Source organism: Nipponia nippon, unplaced genomic scaffold (genome assembly GCF_047370975.1).
Source record: "Nipponia nippon isolate SJK-2023a ecotype South Korea unplaced genomic scaffold, ASM4737097v1 scaffold_32, whole genome shotgun sequence".
Lineage (NCBI taxonomy): Eukaryota > Metazoa > Chordata > Aves > Pelecaniformes > Threskiornithidae > Nipponia > Nipponia nippon.
The window spans coordinates 4,105,245-4,125,349 of record NW_028262350.1 but is presented as its reverse complement, the minus strand read 5'-3'; the positions used below and the strand labels follow the sequence as shown (position 1 = coordinate 4,125,349).

At 64.0% G+C, this 20,105-nt stretch overlaps 1 protein-coding gene across 13 annotated transcripts; it reads left to right on the top strand.

The window, feature by feature from the left end:
• Positions 1-2,212: 2,212 nt before the first annotated feature.
• Positions 2,213-19,793, top strand: UBTF (upstream binding transcription factor). Of its 13 annotated transcripts, none has more exons than XM_087770195.1 (22): positions 2,213-2,531; positions 5,631-5,762; positions 8,715-8,890; positions 9,198-9,281; positions 9,986-10,141; positions 10,923-10,987; positions 11,598-11,706; positions 12,194-12,304; positions 12,611-12,744; positions 13,194-13,335; positions 13,677-13,718; positions 14,494-14,607; positions 15,097-15,252; positions 15,758-15,913; positions 16,159-16,269; positions 16,352-16,440; positions 16,653-16,842; positions 17,098-17,145; positions 17,381-17,449; positions 17,875-18,021; positions 18,395-18,514; positions 18,938-19,792. In XM_087770195.1, exons 2-22 carry the CDS (start codon positions 5,705-5,707, stop codon positions 19,049-19,051), a joined length of 2,391 nt encoding a protein of 796 aa, XP_087626321.1. In that variant the 5' UTR covers positions 2,213-2,531; positions 5,631-5,704; the 3' UTR covers positions 19,052-19,792. The 13 variants fall into 13 exon arrangements, with proteins under 13 accessions (XP_087626321.1, XP_087626315.1, XP_087626320.1 ...); XM_087770189.1 differs by having other exon boundaries at positions 11,598-11,727; XM_087770194.1 differs by having other exon boundaries at positions 2,214-2,531; positions 11,598-11,718.
• Positions 19,794-20,105: the final 312 nt, after the last annotated feature.

Sequence of the window (20,105 nt, the reverse complement as noted above, 5' to 3'; positions counted from 1 at the left end):
GAAGCACAGAGCTGGAGAGCTGGGTCACGTCTTGGCATCACCCCGGGAAGGGGAGATCCCCGGTGCTGGCGGGGTGCAGGGTGCCGACGGCATCACTGGGTGCTTCGCGCCGTCAGGTGGCTGAGCTGCCCTTGGCTGCGCTGCCTGCACCTCTGCCGATGCAGGCAGGGCCGCAGCACGTCCGCGACAGCCCTGCATCTCCTCGGGGCATGCAGCAGAAAGCTTTCTGTTACTGTTTGTACACTGAACAAGTGAAAAAGCAAATAAAAACCCTCAAAAAGGCTGCAGATGTGCCATCTTGCTATACCTTTATTTGCAAAAAATACCTACACAAATAAGAGTAATTAAAAAATCCCCTTGATAAGAAGCAAGTCCTAGGCAGGGCACAGAGCAAGGAGGGGAGCGTTCGGGGTGCATATTTGAGGGGTCCCTCTTTCTGGCCCACCTGCTGCAGGGGTTTGTGGCTGCGCTCCAGGGCTCCGGCGTCCCTCCTCGGTGGCAAAAGCCACACCACCGCATTGCAGGGGGGATCTGTGCTGCCATTGGGGCCGCAGCGCCTTTGCGCTCCCCATCCAAAATGGCTTTTTGGTTTAAAAAAAAAAAAAAAAAAGATAAAAATCTAAAATGTCGATTTTCACGTGTTTGGCCTCATTGCCTCCAAACATTTTGTTGTGGTGTTTTTTTTTTTTTTCTTTTGCAATTTTTGCCTCTTGCAAAACAGTGACATTTCACCTAATTTAGACTAGGAAAAACAGCTCAGCTGAGGGCCTTTTCCATGCAGAATAAATATTTTTTTTTTTTTTTTTAAGCTTTCACTGGAGGGATTAACTGCTCGGCGCTGAAGCTGGCTGGCGCGGCTTGGCACACCTTGGCGGCCGTGCCGGCTGGAGGCAGGACCATGGGACGTGGCGGAGGGGCCGTCCGTCCGTCTGTCTGATCCTTCACTTGGGAATAAGGCCCAAATAGGGCACTTGCGCTTTCCCCCACCGTCACCCCCACGCCCCCAAATCAGCCTGGGGGGCCAGTTGCACCCAGATTTGGGGCATTTATTTTCCTTTTCCCTATAAACAGGGGTGAAAATCCCCGGATTTTGGCTGTTCCCATGCAGCCGGCTGGGGAGCCGCCTGCAGCCAGCCGAGCCGGGCAGCCCTGGGGCCTGACCCCGCGTTCCCAGGCCTCATCCCGCATCCCTGGGGGGGTTCCCCGCTGCCTTGCGGCAGGTGCCTGCCGGAGCTGCCTGCACTGGCCTGGCCGGTAGCGTGCAGATGGCTGGAGCTCGCCGGTAGCGAGCCGGTAGCGCGCAGATGGTTGGAGCGAGCCGGTAGCGCGCAGGCAGCCGGTAGCACGCAGATGGCCGGAGCGAGCCGGTAGCGAGCCGGTAGCGCGCAGATGGTTGGAGCGAGCCGGTAGCGCGCAAGCAGCCGGTAGCACGCAGATGGCCGGAGCAAGCCGGTAGCGCGTGGGCGGCCTGGAGCACGCAGATGGCCGGAGCTCGCCTGTAGCGCGCAGGCGGCCGGGAACGCGCCAGCGGCCTGGAGCAGCCATGGCGTGCGGGCGGCCTGCGGCCGTAGCGCGCAGCCAGCCCCGGCCGGCCGGTAGCGTGCGAGCGGCAGCGGGGTGGCCGGTACCGCGCAGGCAGCCCGGGGTGGCCGGTAGTGTGCAGGCAGCCTGGGATGGCCCGTAATTTGCAGGCAGCTTGGGATGGCCGGTAATTTGCAGGCAGCTGCCCGGCCGGGATTGGCTGCGGGGAATGACGCCCAGCACAACAAAGGTGGAGTTGGAGAAATTGCATTAAAAAAAATTAAGAGAGAGAGAGAGGAGAAAGGGAGAGGGGAGCGGAGGGAGGGGAGGAAACTGCCCCTCGCCCGCCCCGCCGGGGAAGCCCCCCCCGGCGGCCGTGTCCCGGCGCTGCGGGGCTGCCCGGGGCGGGCAGGGAGCGCGGCCCCGCCGCTCCCCGCCGTGGCGGAGGGGATCCACCGGGGCGGGCGGCGGCTCGGCTCCGCTTCCCCCCCCCCCCCCCCCTCCGCTTCCCCCCCCCCCCCTTTTTTTTTTCTCTGTCTCTTTTTTTTTTTTTTTTTTTTTTATGCAAACGCCGGGCGAGGATTGTTGCACATGTAAGGAGATTTTTTTTTTTTTTTCCCCTTTCCCCCCCCCTTCCCTCCTCTCTCCTTCCTCCTCCTCCTCCTCCTCTTTTTCTTCTCGCCACAGTGTTGCAAAAGCAAAGAGCAATAAAAAACACGGCGAAAGCGGCGGGAGCGCGGGGCGGCGGCGGCGGCCGGCGGTGCCGCTTGGGGAGCGGCGGAGGCTGGCGGCGGACCCCGGCGCTCAGAGCCCGGCTGATTGGAAGAGAAAACGCAGCGCCATGGAGGCGGGGGAAAGCGCGATCGTCTCTGCGGGGACTGGAGCGCGTCCACGCCCGGGGCCAGCGCTGCAGAGCTGGCCGCCGTTCAACCGCCGCTTCCCCGCCCCGGCCCCGCCGAGCGAGCCCCGGCCCCGCCGAGCCGCGGTCCCCCAAAGCCGCGGGCCCGCAGGTACGTGCCTGCGCCGGGGGAGCCGCGCCGCGCCGCGCCGTGCCGCGCCGCCCGGGCTCGCCATTCGCCGCCGCGCCGCTCCGCCGGCGGGGCTGGAGGAGGCGCTTTGTTCCTCCCCGGGCTCCCGCTGCCGCCGCCGCGCACCGGGCTCGGTAAGGCGCCGCCGCCGCTCCGCCGGGAAAGGGGGCTCCGCGCCCGCCCAGGGAGGGGGATTTTTAGGTTTGGGTTTTGGGTTTGGTTTTTTTTTTAATAATAGTACTTTTTTTTTTTTGAATCGGGAACAAAAAGGGCCGGTTTTCGCGCAGGCCCCGCGGGCAGGAAGCCGCCGCCGGCGCTCGCCCGCCCGCCCGCTCCGGCCCGCTCCGCTCCGCGCCGGCGGGGGGCACCGCGCTGGGGCTCGGGGCGGGGGGGAGCGCGGGGCTCGGCGGCCTCGGTGTGCCCCCCCTCCCTCCTTTCCCTTCCCTTCCCTCTCCTCCTCCTCGCTCCCTCCCTCCTTCCCGCTCGCCCTCCCTCCCTCCCCGGCTGCCGCAGCTGGATTTCGGGGGCAGGCTTCCAGCGCTGGGCGGTTGTTTTTCCCCAGCCCGGGTGAGTCCCGCGCCGCGGCGGGGAGCTCGGCGCCGCGCTCCGGCGGGTGCGTGCCCGGGCTCGTCCGCTCCCCCCCCCCCCCCCCGCGCTTTATTTTTTCCCCCCCTTATTCTTTTTTTTTTATATTTTTCCCCCCTTCCTTTTTTTTTTTTTTTTTTTTTTTTTCCGCCTTTCTTCCCCTCGTTCTTTCTTCCTTTCTTCCCTCCGGACCGGGAGCGGGGCTCCAGCCCCCCGCTGGGTGGGTGGGTGTTTCTGGGCTCGAGGAGGGGTCGCGAAGAAGAGGGGGGGGGGGTGGGGAGGAGAGGAGGGGGCGGCGGTGGTGGGAAGCGGGGGGGGGGATGGATTGGGTAGGAGCCGCTCCCCGGGGGTCGGTGCGGGGAGGTCGCGCTGCCCTCGCCCGGCTCGCTGCAGCTGCCCGGCCGCCCCCAGCCGGGCATCCCCGCCCCCCCTTCCCCCTCCTCCTCCTCCTCCTTCTTCTTCTTCTTCTTCCCCCAGCGGCTCCGGCGCGGGGCTGGGGCTGCGGCGGCTCGGCTAGAGCTCCCCCCCCCCTCCTCCTCCTCCTTCTTCCACCTCCTCCTCCTCCTTCTCTCCTCTCCTCCTCCTCCCCCCTTGCAGCCCGGAGAGGTGGGTTTGTCTCGGCTTTATAACCGCGCCGGCTGCACGGGTGGAGGGGAAGGAGCGGCGGGCGGAGGCGGGCGCAGCCCGGCCATTGTGTGCCGCGGCGGAGAGCGGCCGCGCCGGCCGGTAACGATGGGGGGGGACGGTGGATGGAGGCGGGGGGGACCGCGGCGCATCGCTCCGGGGGGCCGGGGGAGCGGAGAGGGGCCGGGGGGGCGCTCCGCGCTCCCCCGGCCCCTCTCCGCTCCCCCGGCCTCGCCTCTATTGTCTGCCCGGGTGTTGGCGGGGGGTGGGAGGGGAAGGCGGCGGAGCTCGGCTCGCTGGCGCCCGGGTGGGAACCGGGGGCGGGAGGGGGCCGGGGAGGCGCCGCCGGGGCCGCCCGCGCTCGGTCCCACCCGGTTCCTGCTGCCTGGCGGAGGAGGAGACTGGCGCTGGCCGGCGGCGCAGGGCATGTGCGGGCTCCCCGCCTCCGCCCGACGGCCCGGCCCCTTCCTCCCCCGCCTCCTCCTCCTCCTCCTCCTCCTCCTCCCCCCAGGCGCGGGATCCGGTCCCCCCCCCCCCCCCCCGGGGATCCCGCACCCCCCCTTCCTCCTCCCCCCCCCCCCCCCCCGGGGATCCCTCTGCGCGCGCAGCGCGATCGCCCCCCGCCACGCCCCGCGATGATCCGATGGATCCCTCCCCCTGACACGATCCCGCCTTCCCCCCCCCCCCGACACCCCGGGGCGATCCCCGGCCCCCCCCCCCCCCCCCCCCCCCCCGGGGGCTGGGCTGATCCCACCCCGGGGCGATTCCCCATCCAGCCGCCCCAGGTGGTCCCAGATCCGCCCCCGGGGGGGGATGATCCAACACGCCCCGGGGGGCTCCTCCCGCCCCCGGGGGTGATGCCCTGCCCTGGAGCCGTTCCCGATCCCCGCCCCGGGGCCTGGTGGGGCCTGCACCCCCCAGGGCGTCCCCGATGTCCCCCGGGTGATCCCCCCCTCCCAAGGCCCAGGTCTCTCCCAGGCCCCCCCCAGGGCCTGTCCGTCCCCCCCCAGGATCCCCTTGCCAGTGCCTGGATTCCCCCTGGGATCCCCCCGAGGCCTGGATTCCCCCTGGGATCCCCCCCGGCCCTGCCTCCCCAGGGCAATCCCCCTCAGGCCTCCAGCCCTGCTCCTCCCAAGCCCTGGGGTCCCCCCTCCGAGGCCTCTCACCAGCTCACTGCCCCCGGCATCTGGCGGGATCCTTCCCTTAGAGCCCCCCTGTTGAAATATCCCCCCCCCCAGTTTGTCCTCCCCCCTCGGGAGAGCCCTGACCCCCCCAGGCCTGTGGAGGTCTTTCTCCGGGGGTCCCCAAATGGGCACCCCCTGGGCCCCTTTTGGATCCTGCCCCCCCGGGGAGGATCTCACTGGATCTGTGGTGTCCCTTCCTTTGAGACCCCGCTTTTGGGGGCTTGCCCCCCCCCTCGGGAGATCCCTGGGAGCCCTGTTGGCTCAGATCCCCCCGACCCTGGGTCTGTGGATCCCTCCCACCCCGCCTCAGCGAGATCCCCTGAACCCCCTCAGATCTGTGGGGATCCCCCCAGATCCTGCCCCCCCCACCTCGGGGACATTGCCCCGAACCCTTTTCCCCTGCCCATGCGCCCCTTTTCTCCCCCCCGGGGGGGGGTCACGCCACCATTCAGGCTCGCCCCCCGAGGATCCCTGGGACCCCCCCATGCACCCTCCTTTCCTGCACCCCCTCCCCAAAGCCCCCCCAAACCTCGCAGGGCTGGGGGGGGTGGGGGGGATCCCAGCACCTCATTCATCGGGGACACACACACACACACAGACACCTGGGTCAGGCCCCCTGCTCCCCACCAGGGGTTGGGGTCCCCCCCGGCGCAGGGGGTGCCTAGCGGGGGTCTCCCTTTGCTTGCAGAGCCGAGCGGGAGCGATCTCGGGTAGCGCGCGAGGGAGCCGGCGGGGAGCGTCCTGGGCGCAGGCAGGTGGAGGATGAACGGCGAAGCCGAGTGCCCTGCAGACTTGGAAATGACAGCTCCCAAAAACCAAGGTGAGCCCCCCCCCTGCAGCCCCCCCCCCCAACACTGGGGGTCCCACGGGAATACCGCCGCCACCACGTTTTTTTAAAACAAACAAAAATAATAAAAAACCTCAGGGCGGCCCTTTTGTCCGAGGGGTGGAGGAGCCGCACGGGCACCGGCAAACCCCAAGCGTGCCGGGCGGGAGCCGGGGGGCGGGGGGGGATTTGCCGATCCCAATCCCGGCTGCGCCACGGGGGAGCACGCACACGCGTGTGAGTGCGCGGAGGCATGCGCCGGTGCGCCGTCAGCCCCTCCGGCCCCGGCGAAGGGCGGCCGCCGGCTCCCGGCATCGGGGATGCTCTTTTTGGGTGGCTGGCGTTTCGGCCGGGGCGGCGGGGGGCTGGCACAAAGAGGTGCTGCCTTCGCCGTTCACATCTGGGCTGCATTAAAAGCCGAGCTGTTACCTTGGGCCTCCGGCTTCCAGACCCCGGGATGACATCAGAGGTTCAGCTTTTATTGGAAAAGGGGGAGGAAAACAAGAAAAAGGGATGTTTTTCTTTGGGGCAGCTCGCCTGGGCAGCGGGGCTCCGCTACTCCACCACCCAAAAACTCCCTGGGTCCCCCCGAAGCCCCGGGGAGCGCGGCCCAGCCCCTCTCGCCCGCCCGGTCCCCCCGTCTTTCCTCCCCTGCCGCAGTGGGTTTGTTGCCCCGAGCGAACCCGGCTGGAGCACGTGTCCTTTGCCGGGTCTTTAGATGGATTTAATTACACCGGGGCAGCTTTCCTAATATAGACCCAGCCCGGCCGATGCCAGGAGAGCCGGGGATAAATCGGTCCCAGGGCACAGACAACCCCATTCATCTTGGCGGGTGAATTCCGCAATTCCGGCGTTTTTCGGCAAACCCTGACTGGAGGGAGTGGGGCCGGAGGGATGGGGGGCTGAGTGTGGGGTCCTCATTGTCCCCACCCTGCTGCCAGCGGGGGTTTGGGGAGGTTTCCGCAGTTTCTTACGTATTCCCGCGGGCTGTGGTTATTTCGGCTGTCTGCCGATGGGGGGGTCGCACAGGGCCAAAGGTCTCCAGGCATTCCTGCGTCGGGGTGGGGAAACTGAGGCACGGGGCTCGCTGATGGGGCCAGGTTTGGGGGGGGGGGGGGGTCTCGTCCCCTTCTCCCTCCCCACTTGATTTTTGTGGCCGTGCTGCTTTCGGTTATTTCTCCCAATTTCTGGAAGTAAAGTCGGCACCAGCTTCACGGCCCGATTCTGCCTCCTTGGTCCTTGCTGAGGGGTCTCTGGAAAGTGGATGGGAAAAACAGGAAGACAAAATTTTGGGCTTGGTGCCTCTGATCCCCCCCCGAGGCACTGCGGGGGACGGGGGTTTCCCATCTCTTTTCCCCCTTTGTGATATTTCGGTGCTCTGAAACGAGGAGACACGTCCCGAGCCGCTGGGCTCCCCGCTTTATGGGGGGCTCTTTCCACCTTCCCCCCTCCAATTAATCCCTAATGGACCTGACGAGGGAACTGTGGAGACTGGCAGGATCCCAAACTGTTCCTGCCTCGACCCCCCGACCTGGCAGGTCCAGGAGACGAAATGGGGGGAACACTTCCCGCCCCGGCTGCGTCTCCCACGTGTCCTTTAACATCCCTTGCTCGGATTTGGGGTTCAGGAGGGGTTTGCCCTTCTCCGGACCGCGGCAGAGGCAGGAGGCAGAGGTGGTGTTTTTGTGCTTGTGGAGTTTGAGCGGAGGCAGAGCCGCAGCCGGGTATTTCTGGGGGCTCCTTTTCATTCCTAGCGATGGGAGGAGAGAGGGATGCTCCCCTCAAATCCATGACCGGCTGCACTGTCCCCGTCTTGCCGGGATGCTCGTGTCCCTTAGGCAGCTCCGAACGCCCCAGTCTTCGCCTGGCAGTGACGTGGGGCAGGGGACGCCGTGGAGAGCCAGGCCCGCTCCCAGGGAGCCCCTGGGCTCGGGTGCCCGTCCTGGGCTGAGGCAGACGGGGCTGCGTGGGCGTGCAGCTTGGGACTTTGCTCCTCCTCCAGTCCGTCCCCGGGGACCTCTCTTTCCGTTCCCAGGGCCCGCTGCTTTTCCCCAGGGCCACCCATCTTTGCAGAGCACCCAGGGCTCCTCTCCCCAGCTGGCACGGAAGCTCGGAGCAGAGAGCCCGGCAGAGGAATTCCTCTGGCGAGGAAGCAGCCCCAATGTCGGTGCCGGATGGGGGATTGGGTGCTGGGGTATCCTGCCTGTGGCCTGTCCCGGCACAGGGCTGCTGCCCATCCCAGCCTCCTGGTTGCTCCAGGCTCCTCGGCTTTGCCATGTGCCCATCCCGGCAGCTTGTCCCTATGGGAGCTGGGGACACTGCTGCCGGCAGCTCCGGAGGTGTTGGGGTGGCATAACCATCCCCCCTGCCCCATCGGGGACCCCACTGCGAGACGGGGGGGCTGTGCTGGGCTCTGCCCACCCCCAGCTTTGTGGTCCCTGAGCTTTGACCTTGGCAGAGGTCAACATGGAGCTAGGTCCCAGGTGATGGTAAGGCTCTCTGAGTTGAAGGAAAAGCAGTTTCCCATTGCTCCGGACGCATCTTTTCCACTTAGAAAGTGGGTTTCCCTGTTTCCTCCTTGGCTGGAGAGCGCGTTGCTCCCGTCTCGCTCCGCAGGGCTTCGCTCCCGCGCTTAGAAACAGCCCTCCACTCCCGCGCGGCAGAGCCATCGCCTTATCTGATGGCATGCTGGGATGAGCGACTCTCTCTGGTTTGCACCGAGTGGATTTTCTAGCTTTGCCTGGATTGTTTTGGCCCGTAGAAAGTTGCTCGAGGGTGATGGAAACAGCCACGTCCCTTTGATCTTTAATCTCGAGAGGCAGCATGTGGAGATTACGTGTCCCAGCGTGTGGTCCAGAGCTGCACGCCGGGAGCTGTAGTCCCCATGTCCTGCCGGGAAGGCCACCTGCCCGTCGCTGCTGCTAAGTCTGTTTCTTCGCTGCTCAGACCGCTGGTCTCAGGAGGACATGCTGACTCTGCTGGAGTGCATGAAGAATAACCTGCCCTCCAACGACGGGAGCAAGTTCAAAACCACCGAGTCCCACCTGGATTGGGAGAAAGTGGCTTTCAAGGACTTCTCGGGGGAGATGTGCAAGATGAAGTGGATGGAGATTTCTAACGAGGTAACGGACGGCCGCACGGGGCTCAGAGGGGTCTCTGCGAGAGGGACCGAGCGTGCCGGTGACCTCCCAGGGCTGTTTGAATTGCTTGAGTTCAGCGCCCTGAGTCCCCGGCCCTTAGTGCCGACACCATCCTGCTGCCGTCGGTGTTGCGAACCCTTCGGAGGCGCTGGGACGGGTCGTTTGCGCGGTGGCATTACGAAACCCTGTGGGTTTATGCCGTGCCGAGCGTGGCTCAGTGCCGAGCGGGGATCTGGCCTGTCCCCCGTGTGCAGCCTGTTCACGTTTGTGGCCCTTCATTACCCCGCAGGTGAGGAAGTTTCGGACCCTCACGGAGCTCATTATGGACGCCGAAGAGCACGTGAAGAATCCTTACAAGGGCAAAAAGCTCAAGGTATCAGGCAGGAACTGGGGTCGGTCCCTAAAGGGGGACCTCCCCCTTTCCCGGGGTGGGGGACTGTCACCCATGTGGCACCCCGCACCCGCGTGGCTCTGCCGCCAGAGCCCCTGCAGGCACCTCACTGCCCATAATCCCCGCGGCCGGCTGCCCAAGGCTCCGGAGGCCACGGGCTCTGGGCCCGGGCCAAGTCCAGGGTACATTTAATATGGCTGGCTGTATTGCTGGCAGCCTGCATCCAAGTTTAGCACCGGGGGGGCCAGGAAGCTGCCGTCCTATTCCTGGCCTGCCAGGTCGGGTGGGGTGCTGCTTTCGGCTGGGTGGCCCCAGGGCAGCTGATGCCCTGCCACCGACCGTCCCCGGGAGGTGGGTCCCAGCCCCTCCTCCTGCCTCAGTTTCCCCTTCTGCAGCACAACCGCTCTGTGCCAGCAGCTCTGGATGGCTGGAGGCTGCTCCCGAGATACCCAGCCCTGGGATATTGTAGCTCCTGGGGAAGGGAGCCCTTTGTTCCCAGTGTTTTTCACGCCCTTGCCTGCACAGCCAGGGTGTTCCCATGTCAGGGAGCTGGATCACCAGCAGGGCTGGATGGAGGCAGGTCTCCCCCAGTACTGGGGGGAGCTGGGAGCTGGCGGGGTTTGGCTGTGCCCTCCGCGGTGCCGCCGGCTCCGCACTCAGTGTCTGCCGCTCTGCTGTCTCCCTAGAAACACCCCGACTTCCCCAAGAAGCCCCTGACTCCCTATTTCCGCTTCTTCATGGAGAAGCGGGCCAAATATGCCAAGCTTCACCCCGAAATGAGCAACCTGGATCTCACCAAGATCCTGTCCAAGAAATACAAGGAGCTTCCCGAGAAGAAAAAGGTATGGGGGGAGTTAGCAAGCCCCTTCCCACTTGTCTGCCTCTGCGTGCTGGGCTCTGCCTGCCCAGCTCTCCCAGTAAAACCAGCAGAGCCCAGCCTCCACCTGGTGAGGGTTTAATCCGGCTCTCGATGGGAGAAGCCTGGGTGCTTGTTTAGTCCCGTCAGACCAGTAAGACTTCCTTTCTCTTTCCTGTCCTGGTTCCCAGGATCCGTGGGGTGGAGGCTGGCTGGGTCTGTCTGTTGGTCCGTCTCTTCCAGACGGACCTGGATGGTGACTTTGCTGTTGGGTGGATCTGTATTTAACGCTGGGGTTAAATCACACGCCCCAGCCTGGCTGCCCTGTCCGAGTGAGGGATGGAGGGGCAGGCTCTGCTCCGAGCCGTGGGAGATGCTGGGAGGAGAGCGGCCCATCTCCCCTCCAGCTCTGGAGCTGGCCCTGGGCTTGGCCAGAGCCGGGGCAGGCATTTTGGGTGCCCCAGCCTTCAGTCTGGGTGGATTTGCCACCGGCAGGAAAGGTCCAGGGCACAAAGTCCTGCTGTGCCCTCTTGCCCAGGGCTGTCCAGGGCTGCTTGGGTGCAGGGAGAGGGGGGAGATCCTGCCTCTGAATCCCTGGGCAGGCTGGAAACTGGAGCTGCAGGGCCAGTCTGATGGGCTGGAGAGCCCTCGAGTCCCTTTGGGGGTGGTGGGGTGCCCAGCTGGCAGGGTCAACAGGGATGTATCTGCCTGCCCATTCCCCGGTGCTGACGTCCCTCTCCACCTCCCTGGTGGCTTTGTGTCCCCAGATGAAATACATCCAGGACTTCCAGCGAGAGAAGCAGGAGTTTGAGAGGAACCTGGCAAGGTTCAGGTGAGCGGGCAGCCCCCCGGCATTTCCCTGGGCCCTTCCAGGCAGACCCAGTCTGCCCTCCTGCGTGTAGCTCACTGAGGAAGCCCTGATGGGCGCTGTGGCTTGAAGGCTGAAGGGAAGGGGAGATGCTGAAAAAAAAAGAGCAGGAAAAGGTGTCTGAGAGCAACCCTCCAGCTGGGAGACTCGGCGAGGGGGAGAGGGCGGAGGACCAGCCGCACTCTGGGGATTAGGGTCTGCAAGGGGAGGACAGGAGCTCTGCTGCCGGCACCGTTAAAAGCTGAAGCGACCACCCTGTTCCCCCCAGACCTTCCCTATGAACGTGGTCACTGTGACCCAGGTGGATCCTGGCGTTCCCAATGACCTGCCGCCGCTCCAGGGATGCAGCCCAGCCTGGCACATTAAAGGGGATGCTTGTAGCTGATGCTCCCCCAGGAGGGGCAGACTTGAATCTCTCCTAAAACCCTCCTGCTCTTTTCGGGGTCCCCCCCAGTATCTGAGCCTGTGGAGGCTCAGCCCTGCAGTGACGGTTACCCCTTAGCGGGGAGGTTTAGGGGCTCCTCTCCTTCCACCTGCAACCTCTGTAACGCTCTCCCTTCCCTGCCGGGTAAAGGGAAGATCACCCGGATCTCATCCAGAACGCCAAGAAATCCGACGTCCCTGAAAAACCCAAGACCCCCCAGCAGCTGTGGTACAACCACGAGAAGAAGATCTACTTGAAAGTGCGTCCAGATGTGAGTACGGTGGGTGGGAGTGCGTGTGAGAGTGAGTGTCGAGGGGTCCTGTACCCCGCTGCTGGCGGGGAGAGGAGGGGGAAACGAGAGAAGCGTTTTAGGGGGGGGACGGGATGGAAGACACCGCTAGAAGCTCCCAGCAGTCTGGACAGAGGTAAGAAAGGGCTCTGCACGTCTGGAAGAGGCTCGGGGATACAGACCCCGCTTTTTGCCTGCAGTTGAAGGGGTGACCACAGCCTGAGTCAGGGCAGGAAAGATTTCCAGCACAGACACCCACCTCTGGCCATGCCCCACACTCGCACGCACCCCCTTCCCCGGCCGTGAGCTTGGCTCGCAGCCACCCCGCGGCCCCAAGCCGGGTGCCGCCGGGACAAGATGGCAGGCAACACTATTTTTGCCTTTTTTTTAGTTTTTTTTTCCTCTTCTTTTTTTGGATTTTACCCCTCTGCCCTCACCTCTGGCTTTGGGTTTTCAGGCCACCACGAAGGAGGTGAAAGAGTCGCTGGGCAAGCAGTGGTCTCAACTCTCGGATAAAAAGAGGCTGAAATGGATTCATAAGGCCCTGGAACAGCGGAAGGAGTACGAGGTAGGGAGCAGCCTCACCCGTTCCCCTCCACACTCGTCCCTACGTTCACTCCGAGCCACTCTGCCTCCCAGCTGCTAGCCGCCAGCAGCTAGCCAGCCTCACCCGATAGCCAGCATGGGGGTTCAGCCAGATCCCTGCAGGTCCCTAGCGAGTCTGAGCCCTGCCTCATCCAGCAGCGTTCGGGGAAGGGAGAAGTGCCCCTGGGGAGATGATTAGGGCAATGGTTGGCTTCTCTTTCCTCCTCCTCCGGCCCCCAGCCAGGCGGGGATCGGAGCCCCTCTCCTGACCGCTCTCCGTCCTTTGCAGGAGATCATGCGTGACTACATCCAGAAGCACCCCGAGCTGAACATCAGCGAGGAGGGCATCACCCGCTCCACCCTCACCAAGGCCGAGCGCCAGCTCAAGGACAAGTTTGATGGACGACCCACAAAGCCACCTCCGTGAGTCCTGTCCTTCCCCGTCTGGGTGCGAAGGATGTCTCCCTCTCTGAGCTATCGCTTCAGGCTCTTGGCCAGCTCGGGCGGATCCTGGTTCTTGCTAACGAGGAAACTGGGGCTCTGCCTGGCTTTGAGAGCCCAAATAATTTCTAGGACCATGGCCATGGGCTGCCAATGACCCCATTAAACTGGTCCTGAAATATCCATTAAATACACATTTGCGGAGAATCTGGGCGAGGTTTATGGTGATGCTGCGTGCTCTGGGTTAGGGGGTAGTCCAACCCCTAGCTTTCTTCAAATGCAGACACCTCTGGCACAGCGCTTCACTGCCTGGTGCAACCCAGAGGGCAGCTGGAGGGGTCTTGGGGGGCTCTTAGCATCCAGCCAGCTCTGCAGAGGGGACGTGAGTGGGGCAGGTTGTCCTTAACGCTGGGTCCCTCCGCTGGTTGCAGGAATAGCTACTCCCTGTACTGTGCAGAGCTGATGGCCAACATGAAAGACGTGCCCAGCACGGAACGGATGGTGCTGTGCAGCCAGCAGTGGAAACTGCTCTCCCAGAAGGAAAAGGATGCGTACCACAAAAAATGTGATCAGGTGAGTGGCCGAGGATGGACAGACGGGTGGACAGGCAGGTGGGCACCAGTGCTATGGGGAGGGAGGAGCAGGATGGGAGAGCTTGGGCTACGAATCTCACTGGAAATGAGCTTCTCACCCTTCCTCAGCGCCTGTTCTTGTCGTCTTGACCACCAATTCCCCGTGAGGTCCTCGGTCACCTCCCTTGGTCCTCTGTCTCCCCAGTCCACGTGTGTGGGACCAGCAGATGGTCTGGGTGGAGGACGCTGTTGCCAAGGGGGCTGAGGCCGGGTCAGGGACTGAGCAAGGCAGGGATGGGGCAGGGAATCTCTGTGTAACCGCACGTCTCCGTCTCCCTCCAGAAAAAGAAAGACTACGAGATTGAGCTGCTCCGCTTCCTGGAGGTGAGTGATGTGGGGGTGCCTCGGCCATTGGGTGCTGGAGACCCCGAACATGGGGAGGGAGCCTTGGCCAGGGGCTGAGATGGGTTAAATGGGGGCTGCACTGATGCTGCCCTCTTCTGCTCCCCGCAAAACGTGGCTGGACCCAGCCATGGGTGCTGTGCGGAGATGTTTGCACGTAGTCTTGACCCTTCCCCAGCTGCCCTAATGCCTGACCCAGTGTCTTCCAGTTGGGCACTGGGAGGTGGTGACAGGCCCCCCAGCTAGGAGAGGAAGCTGGGGGTGAGCAGAGGGCTGGTGCCAGAGGAGAGGTTGCCACCAGTGGCTGCAGCTGTGCAGGAGGCAGCGTCTCTCGCTTCCTTCCCTCGGCCGGGGTGTAGGCGGGGGGAGCCGCACCGAGGCTGTCCCAGCATCGTACTCGGTCCCCGGACGGACGTGACGTGGCCCCGGCTGTTTCTGCAAGGGCAGAGGGTGGAAAAAAACAGGGGTGCGCTGGGTGGCCGCCCTGCCTTTGTGGGGAGGAAGCAGATGAGACCGAGCCGGGGAGGCGCTGGGGAAGAGGGACATTGCCCAGCGAGGGGGGTGACACAGGCATGGGGACCCCCCGGCTGCGTACCCAGGCTTGCAGTGCCTGATGTTGGCCCTGGCTGGGGTGGCTTTTGGATCAGGACAAGAGAGTGCGTTAGTTCCCCCCTTCCCAGCACCCCTGTTCCCCGACTGCATCAAAGCCCCGTTAGCATCGGGCCAGCTAACCGTGTCTCTCCTCCTGTGCCACCAGAGCCTGCCTGAGGAGGAGCAGCAGCGGGTGCTAGGCGAGGAGAAGATGCTGGGCAGCAATCGGAAAGGGGCGACAAGTCCTGCGTCCAAAAAGTCCTCACCAGAGACCGGCAAGGTGAGAGCGGCAACTGGAGATCATAGAATCATAGAATCGTTAAGGTTGGAAAAGACCTTTAAGATCATCGAGTCCAACCGTTAACCCAGCACGGCCAAGGCCACCACTAACCCATGTCCCTAAGCACCACATCTACATGGCATTTAAATACCTCCAGGGATGGGAACTCAGCCCCTGCCTTGGGCAGCCTGTGCCAGGGCCTGACAGCCCTTTCGGGGAAGAAGTTTTTCGTAATACCCAACCTAAACCTGCCCTGGCGCAGCTTGAGGCCATTTCCTCTCATCCTATCGCTTGTTACTTGGGAGAAAAGACCGAGATGGGGCAGCGTGTGCCAGAGCCATGGGATGGGGTTGCTGACGTCTCAGGGTGCTTTGAGGGCTTCATTCCTTGGTTCTTTCATCGTGTTTTTCCTGGGGTTGGAGGCTGCCAGTGCACAGCAAGTCCCTCTGTGTGCTCGCCCCCACCCGCAGCCCTGTGTCCCTCCCGCAGGCCAGCTCAGAGAAGCCCAAACGGCCCATCTCCGCCATGTTCATCTTCTCGGAGGAGAAGCGGAAGCAGCTGCAGGAGGAGCGGCCGGAGCTGTCGGAGAGCGAGCTGACCCGGCTCCTGGCCCGCATGTGGAATGACCTCTCCGAGAAGAAGAAGGTTGGTATCGTCCCCGACCCTTCTCCTCCATCCGTGTCTCCGCTGCCCTCGCGCACCCCGTTGGGCATCTCCGGCAGCCCGGGTGGCACTGCCTGTCCTCGTCCTGCTGCAAGGGGTTTTGCTCACTCCCAGGCACCGCAGCTGGGGGACAGTTGTCCCCAGGAGCATCACAGCTCCGGCAAGCCATCACCCAGGCACCGGTGTCGGCACCGATGGGTGCCCCGGGCTGTGTCTTCTCCCTCTCGTGACCTGGTGGGTCAAAACCCAGCAGCTTAAGAAACCTTGGAGTGTCCTTGAGCCTCAATTTAAAGGCTCGATGGTTTTCCTGGTGGAGGGAAGTCCTGAGATGTGGGTGTGCATGGTGGGGGGCTGCCAGTGCTACCGTGGGGACAGCACTGGGGGAAGCTGCGGCGTCCTGCTGCCTGCCCTCCCGGTGCTTGGTGCTGGGGGCTTGTGCCCGGGTGGCCGTGCTGCCCCTTCACCCCCGCCGTCCACCCCTGCACAGGCCAAGTACAAAGCGCGGGAGGCGGCAATGAAGGCGCAGTCGGAGAAGAAGCACGGCTCAGATAAAGAGGAGCGCGGGAAGCTGCCTGAGTCCCCCAAGACGGCTGAGGAGATCTGGCAACAGAGTGTCATCGGAGACTACCTGGCTCGTTTCAAGGTGAGGAATGGGCTGGGAAAGGAGCTGGAAGTGGGATCATCACTCCCGCCAGCAGGAATTGCCTTGCACCTTCTCCCCTGCTTTCACACACAAGGCAACAGGTTGGGGCTAGGAGCCGTGGGGAGGACAGGGGTCCCAGCAAGGGAGCGGGTGCCCCGTGGTCCGTGACAGAGCCAGCAGTAGCCCCCTGGCATCGCAGGCATCTTGGGTGCATCTGTAACGTGGTGTGGGGGTCTGTGCTGCAGAACGACCGGGGGAAGGCGTTGAAGGCCATGGAGGCCACTTGGAACAACATGGAGAAGAAGGAGAAGTTGATGTGGATCAAGAAGGCGGCGGAGGATCAGAAGCGATACGAGGTGGGTCCCTGCTCCTTCCTGCCCCTCGCCGTGCCCTCGCGGCAGTGCTGCCCCTGTCTCCCTGACCCCTCTTTCTCCTCAGAGGGAGCTGAGCGAGATGCGGGCCCCTCCATGCTCCACCAACTCCGCCAAGAAAATGAAGTTCCAGGGAGAGCCGAAGAAACCTCCTATGTGAGTACCTGGGGTCTGGGGTCTGAAAAACTTGGGTCTGGCTGGCCCCGCTGGGCAGGCGGGCTGGTGCGAGAGCCTGGAGCAGCCCCGGGGTGGAGGGAGTGTGGGCTGGACCACGGTGGGGGTGGCCAGTGGTTAGTGCGGGTTGCTTGTGGGCACCCTGGTTGTCCACGCACGCCGTCTGATCCGGTCTCTGTGCTCCCCGCTTGCAGGAACGGTTACCAGAAATTCTCCCAGGAGCTGCTGTCGAACGGGGAGCTGAACCACCTCCCGCTGAAGGAGCGGATGGTGGAGATCGGCAGCCGCTGGCAACGCATCTCCCAGGGCCAGAAGGACCACTACAAAAAACTGGCAGAGGAGCAGCAGAAACAGTACAAGGTGCACCTCGACATCTGGCTCAAGGTGAGCATCGGACCCTCGTGCGCGGTGGGGGGCAGTGGGGTCCTCGGGGATGCTTGGTGTGGTCTCTTCTCGCAGCCTTCCTCTGGGAAACCACCATCTCTAGGCCCTTTTTTGGCATTTTGTAATTTAAAGAGCCTTTAAAAAAATATACGTGGGGAGGGGGTGCCCTGTGGTAGAGTCCTTCCCCGCTCCGTGCCCCCTCGCCGTGCCTGCCCTGCCCTCCCGGCACCCTGACCGTCTCCCCTGTCTCCGCAGAGCCTCTCACCCCAGGAGCGGGCTGCCTACAAGGAACACACTTCCAACGTGAGTATCCACCTGGCACCGCCGCGGGGGGGACCTGGGGGCTCGGGGCTGGGCTGGGCTCAGCCCTGGGTGAGGTTAGGCTGTGCGGTAGATGAGCTGAGCTCAGGAGAGCCCTGCAAAGGGATTCTCCCCTGTAGCAGCTCAGCAGTGGGGTTTTCTCCGTGCCGGGCACTGGGAAGGAGCCGAGCTCGAGCCCTGCAGCTCTAAATGGTTTTGCTTTGTTCCCCCCCTGCAGAAACGCAAGAGCATAGGGAAGATCCGGGGCCCCAACCCCAAGATGAAGCCAACGATGCAGTCCAAGTCGGTGCGTGCGTGATGGCCGTGCTCTGCCCTGGGGACACCCAGCACCCTTCTCCCTGGGGAGGGCGTCCCAGGGGGACCCAGACCTCTCATTTGAGGCGTCCCTGGTGCTTTCTGCTGCCTGCCCTTTCCTTGACACAATAAAACCAAGGAACCTCCCCAAATCTGTGCTCAGAACCCACCCAGGTCTGATTTTGCCCCCCTGCAGTCTACGCCATCCCCTTGCATCCCCTCCGGGAGGTGTTTTGGGGCCGTTTGTAACATAAATGGGGAAAGAAAGGCTCCCAGGCAAGGTGTGGGGTAGGAGCCACCTGATCCCGCTTGGTGGATGGAGGAGCCCAAAGGTTGATGGCCAAGGATGGGGTGGTGCACCCATGGGTGCTGGTGTCCCGGGGCCCCTGCCCGTGACCAACCCCTCCCGCCCCACAGGAGTCAGAGGACGACGATGAGGAGGAAGAGGAGGAGGAAGATGATGACGAAGACGAGGACGACGACGACGACAACGGTGACTCGTCAGAGGAAGGCGGCGACTCCTCGGAGTCCAGCAGCGAGGAGGAGAGCGAGGATGGGGACGAGGTGAGGCTGCGCTGCGTGCCGCGGGGAGGGCGGCGGGGCCGTCCCGGGCCCCGCTCCGCTCCCGTACCGCTTGCTCTGCCCTCCCCTCACCCTCCTCCGGGGCTGGGGGGCATCCGCACCCAGGCTCAGATAGGACCGTGGCGGAGGAGCTCCCGGGAAGCGGGGGGACACGGGGAGGCGAAGGGGAACGGGATCCCCCCTCCCCTGCCCGGCATCCCCGGGGAGGGTGCGAGGAGCAGCCGCGGGGCGTAGTTAGGAGCAGCCTCGGGACGTAGAGGTGCGGGTTGTGCAGAGCCCCCAGTGAGCAGAGAAAAATCTCCTGTCTTTTTCCTGGTGGAGATACTGAGTCTGGTCTCGGCTCCGTTTGCGCCAGTGTGAATGCCGAGTAAGTCACCAGAGTCAAAGTTTTACACCGGTGCAACTGAAATCAGAGTATGCTGGATGGCGCTGGGGCCAGAAACCGTGTCCGTGCCTTGTGCTCGCCACCGGACAGGTGAGGTGTTTCGACCCCCTCGTTGGTCTCAGCTCACGCCTCTTCCTTCCCTGGCTTTAGAGGGGGGAAACTGAGGCACGAGGCGGGTCGGGTACCCTACCTCGGATCGTGTAGCGAGACAGTGGCAGAGGTGAGGGTAGGACCCCCGCGCGCTGCTCCGGCACGCTCCCCCCCCCCCGCCGGCACCCCCGAGCTGAGCCCTTGCAAACTCACTGCTGCCCCGCGTCCCTCCTCCATCCCCCCCACCCCGGGGTGGCAGCGGCGGGAGGGATGGGGTTGCACCCCCCCGCCTCCGCAGGGACCCCCCCGTGCCGCAGCGGGGAGGGCGAGCAGGGGGCAAGGGGGAGATGATGGACGGCAGCCGGGGCCCCCCGCCCTGCCGCTAACCCCCCCCCCATCCTCTCTGCCTCCCCCCTTCCCCAGAACGACGAGGATGACGAGGACGAGGATGATGAGGATGAGGATGACAACGACTCGGAGGGCAGCAGCAGTTCCTCCTCCTCCTCGGGGGACTCCTCCGACTCCGACTCCAACTGATCCGGCCAAGCTCTTAGTAACGTCGTTTGGTTTCTCGGTTTCGGTCCCAAATCCCCCCTCCAGCCCCCCAAAACCCCTTCCTCCTCTTCCTCCTGCCCCCCCCGGCGAGCCGCAGCCCCTCGCGGGACCCCCAACCCGAGGAGCCGGGGGCTGGAGGGACCCCTCCGCCGAGCTCACACTACGGAGGGGGAGCCGGGGGCTGCTCCCCCCCTGGGCGGGGGGCAGAGGAGGGGGCGAGCCCCCCGTTCCTCCCACCCCCCCGTTCCTCTCCTCTTACCGAGGGGAAGGGAAGCATTTCTTTTTATTTTTTTGGAGATTTCATTGTTTTTTGGAGGGTCACCCCATCCTCGCCCCCTTCGCACCCTCGCTACCAGCTCCGGACTTTATAGAAAGAAAAGAAAAACACCCAGGAAAAAAAAAAATCCCCCCCTCCCCTTTTTTTTTTATTAAAAAACCCCACAAATGGAAAAAAAAAACACCCCACCCCACCCCCCGCACAGACCCTCCCGTCCCGCCCCAGGCAGCGGGCGCGGAGCATGAGCCGAGTTGCTCAGGACTCAGCCGTTGGGACAATGTCTCTTCCCGCTCCCCCCTCCGCCCCAATCTCTGTGCACCCCCCGGCGTCTTGGGGGCCCCCCCCCGTCCCCCCCGTCCCCCCAAAACCTTGTACAGTCTGGAAGCTGCACCAGGAGCTCACCGGGACCTCCGCATCCACGGCACTTGGGAGCGCCGGCCACGGACCGTGCCCACCCGGCGTGTCCCCTTTTGGGGGGGGGGGGGGGGGATGGATTGGGGGGGGGGGGGGGGGCGTGCGTGTGTGTGCGAGCGTGCGAGCGTGTGTGCCGGGGTGGGGGGCACCCCGGGCCGCGGCGTGTGCGGCTGCCCCCCGCCCGGGGTCCCGGCTGCTCAGCGTGGCCAACGGGGGGGCGCGGGGGTGCTGCCGGAGCACCCCTCCGTGTTGTCGGTGGTTGTTGTGCCGTTGTATTTTATTTTATTCTTTTTTTTTTTTTTTCCTTTTTATAAAACGAGAAAGATCCATCTTTTATTTTTTCTT

Bases quoted from the DNA above. Each gene is read 5' to 3' on its own strand.
- UBTF (XM_087770193.1), top strand. From the start codon at position 5,705: ATGAACGGCGAAGCCGAGTGCCCTGCAGACTTGGAAATGACAGCTCCC. The intron at 13,336-13,676 runs GTGAGTGGCCGA...GTCTCCCTCCAG, and splicing joins ACCACAAAAAATGTGATCAG to AAAAAGAAAGACTACGAGAT. The intron at 15,914-16,158 runs GTGAGGAATGGG...TCTGTGCTGCAG, and splicing joins ACTACCTGGCTCGTTTCAAG to AACGACCGGGGGAAGGCGTT.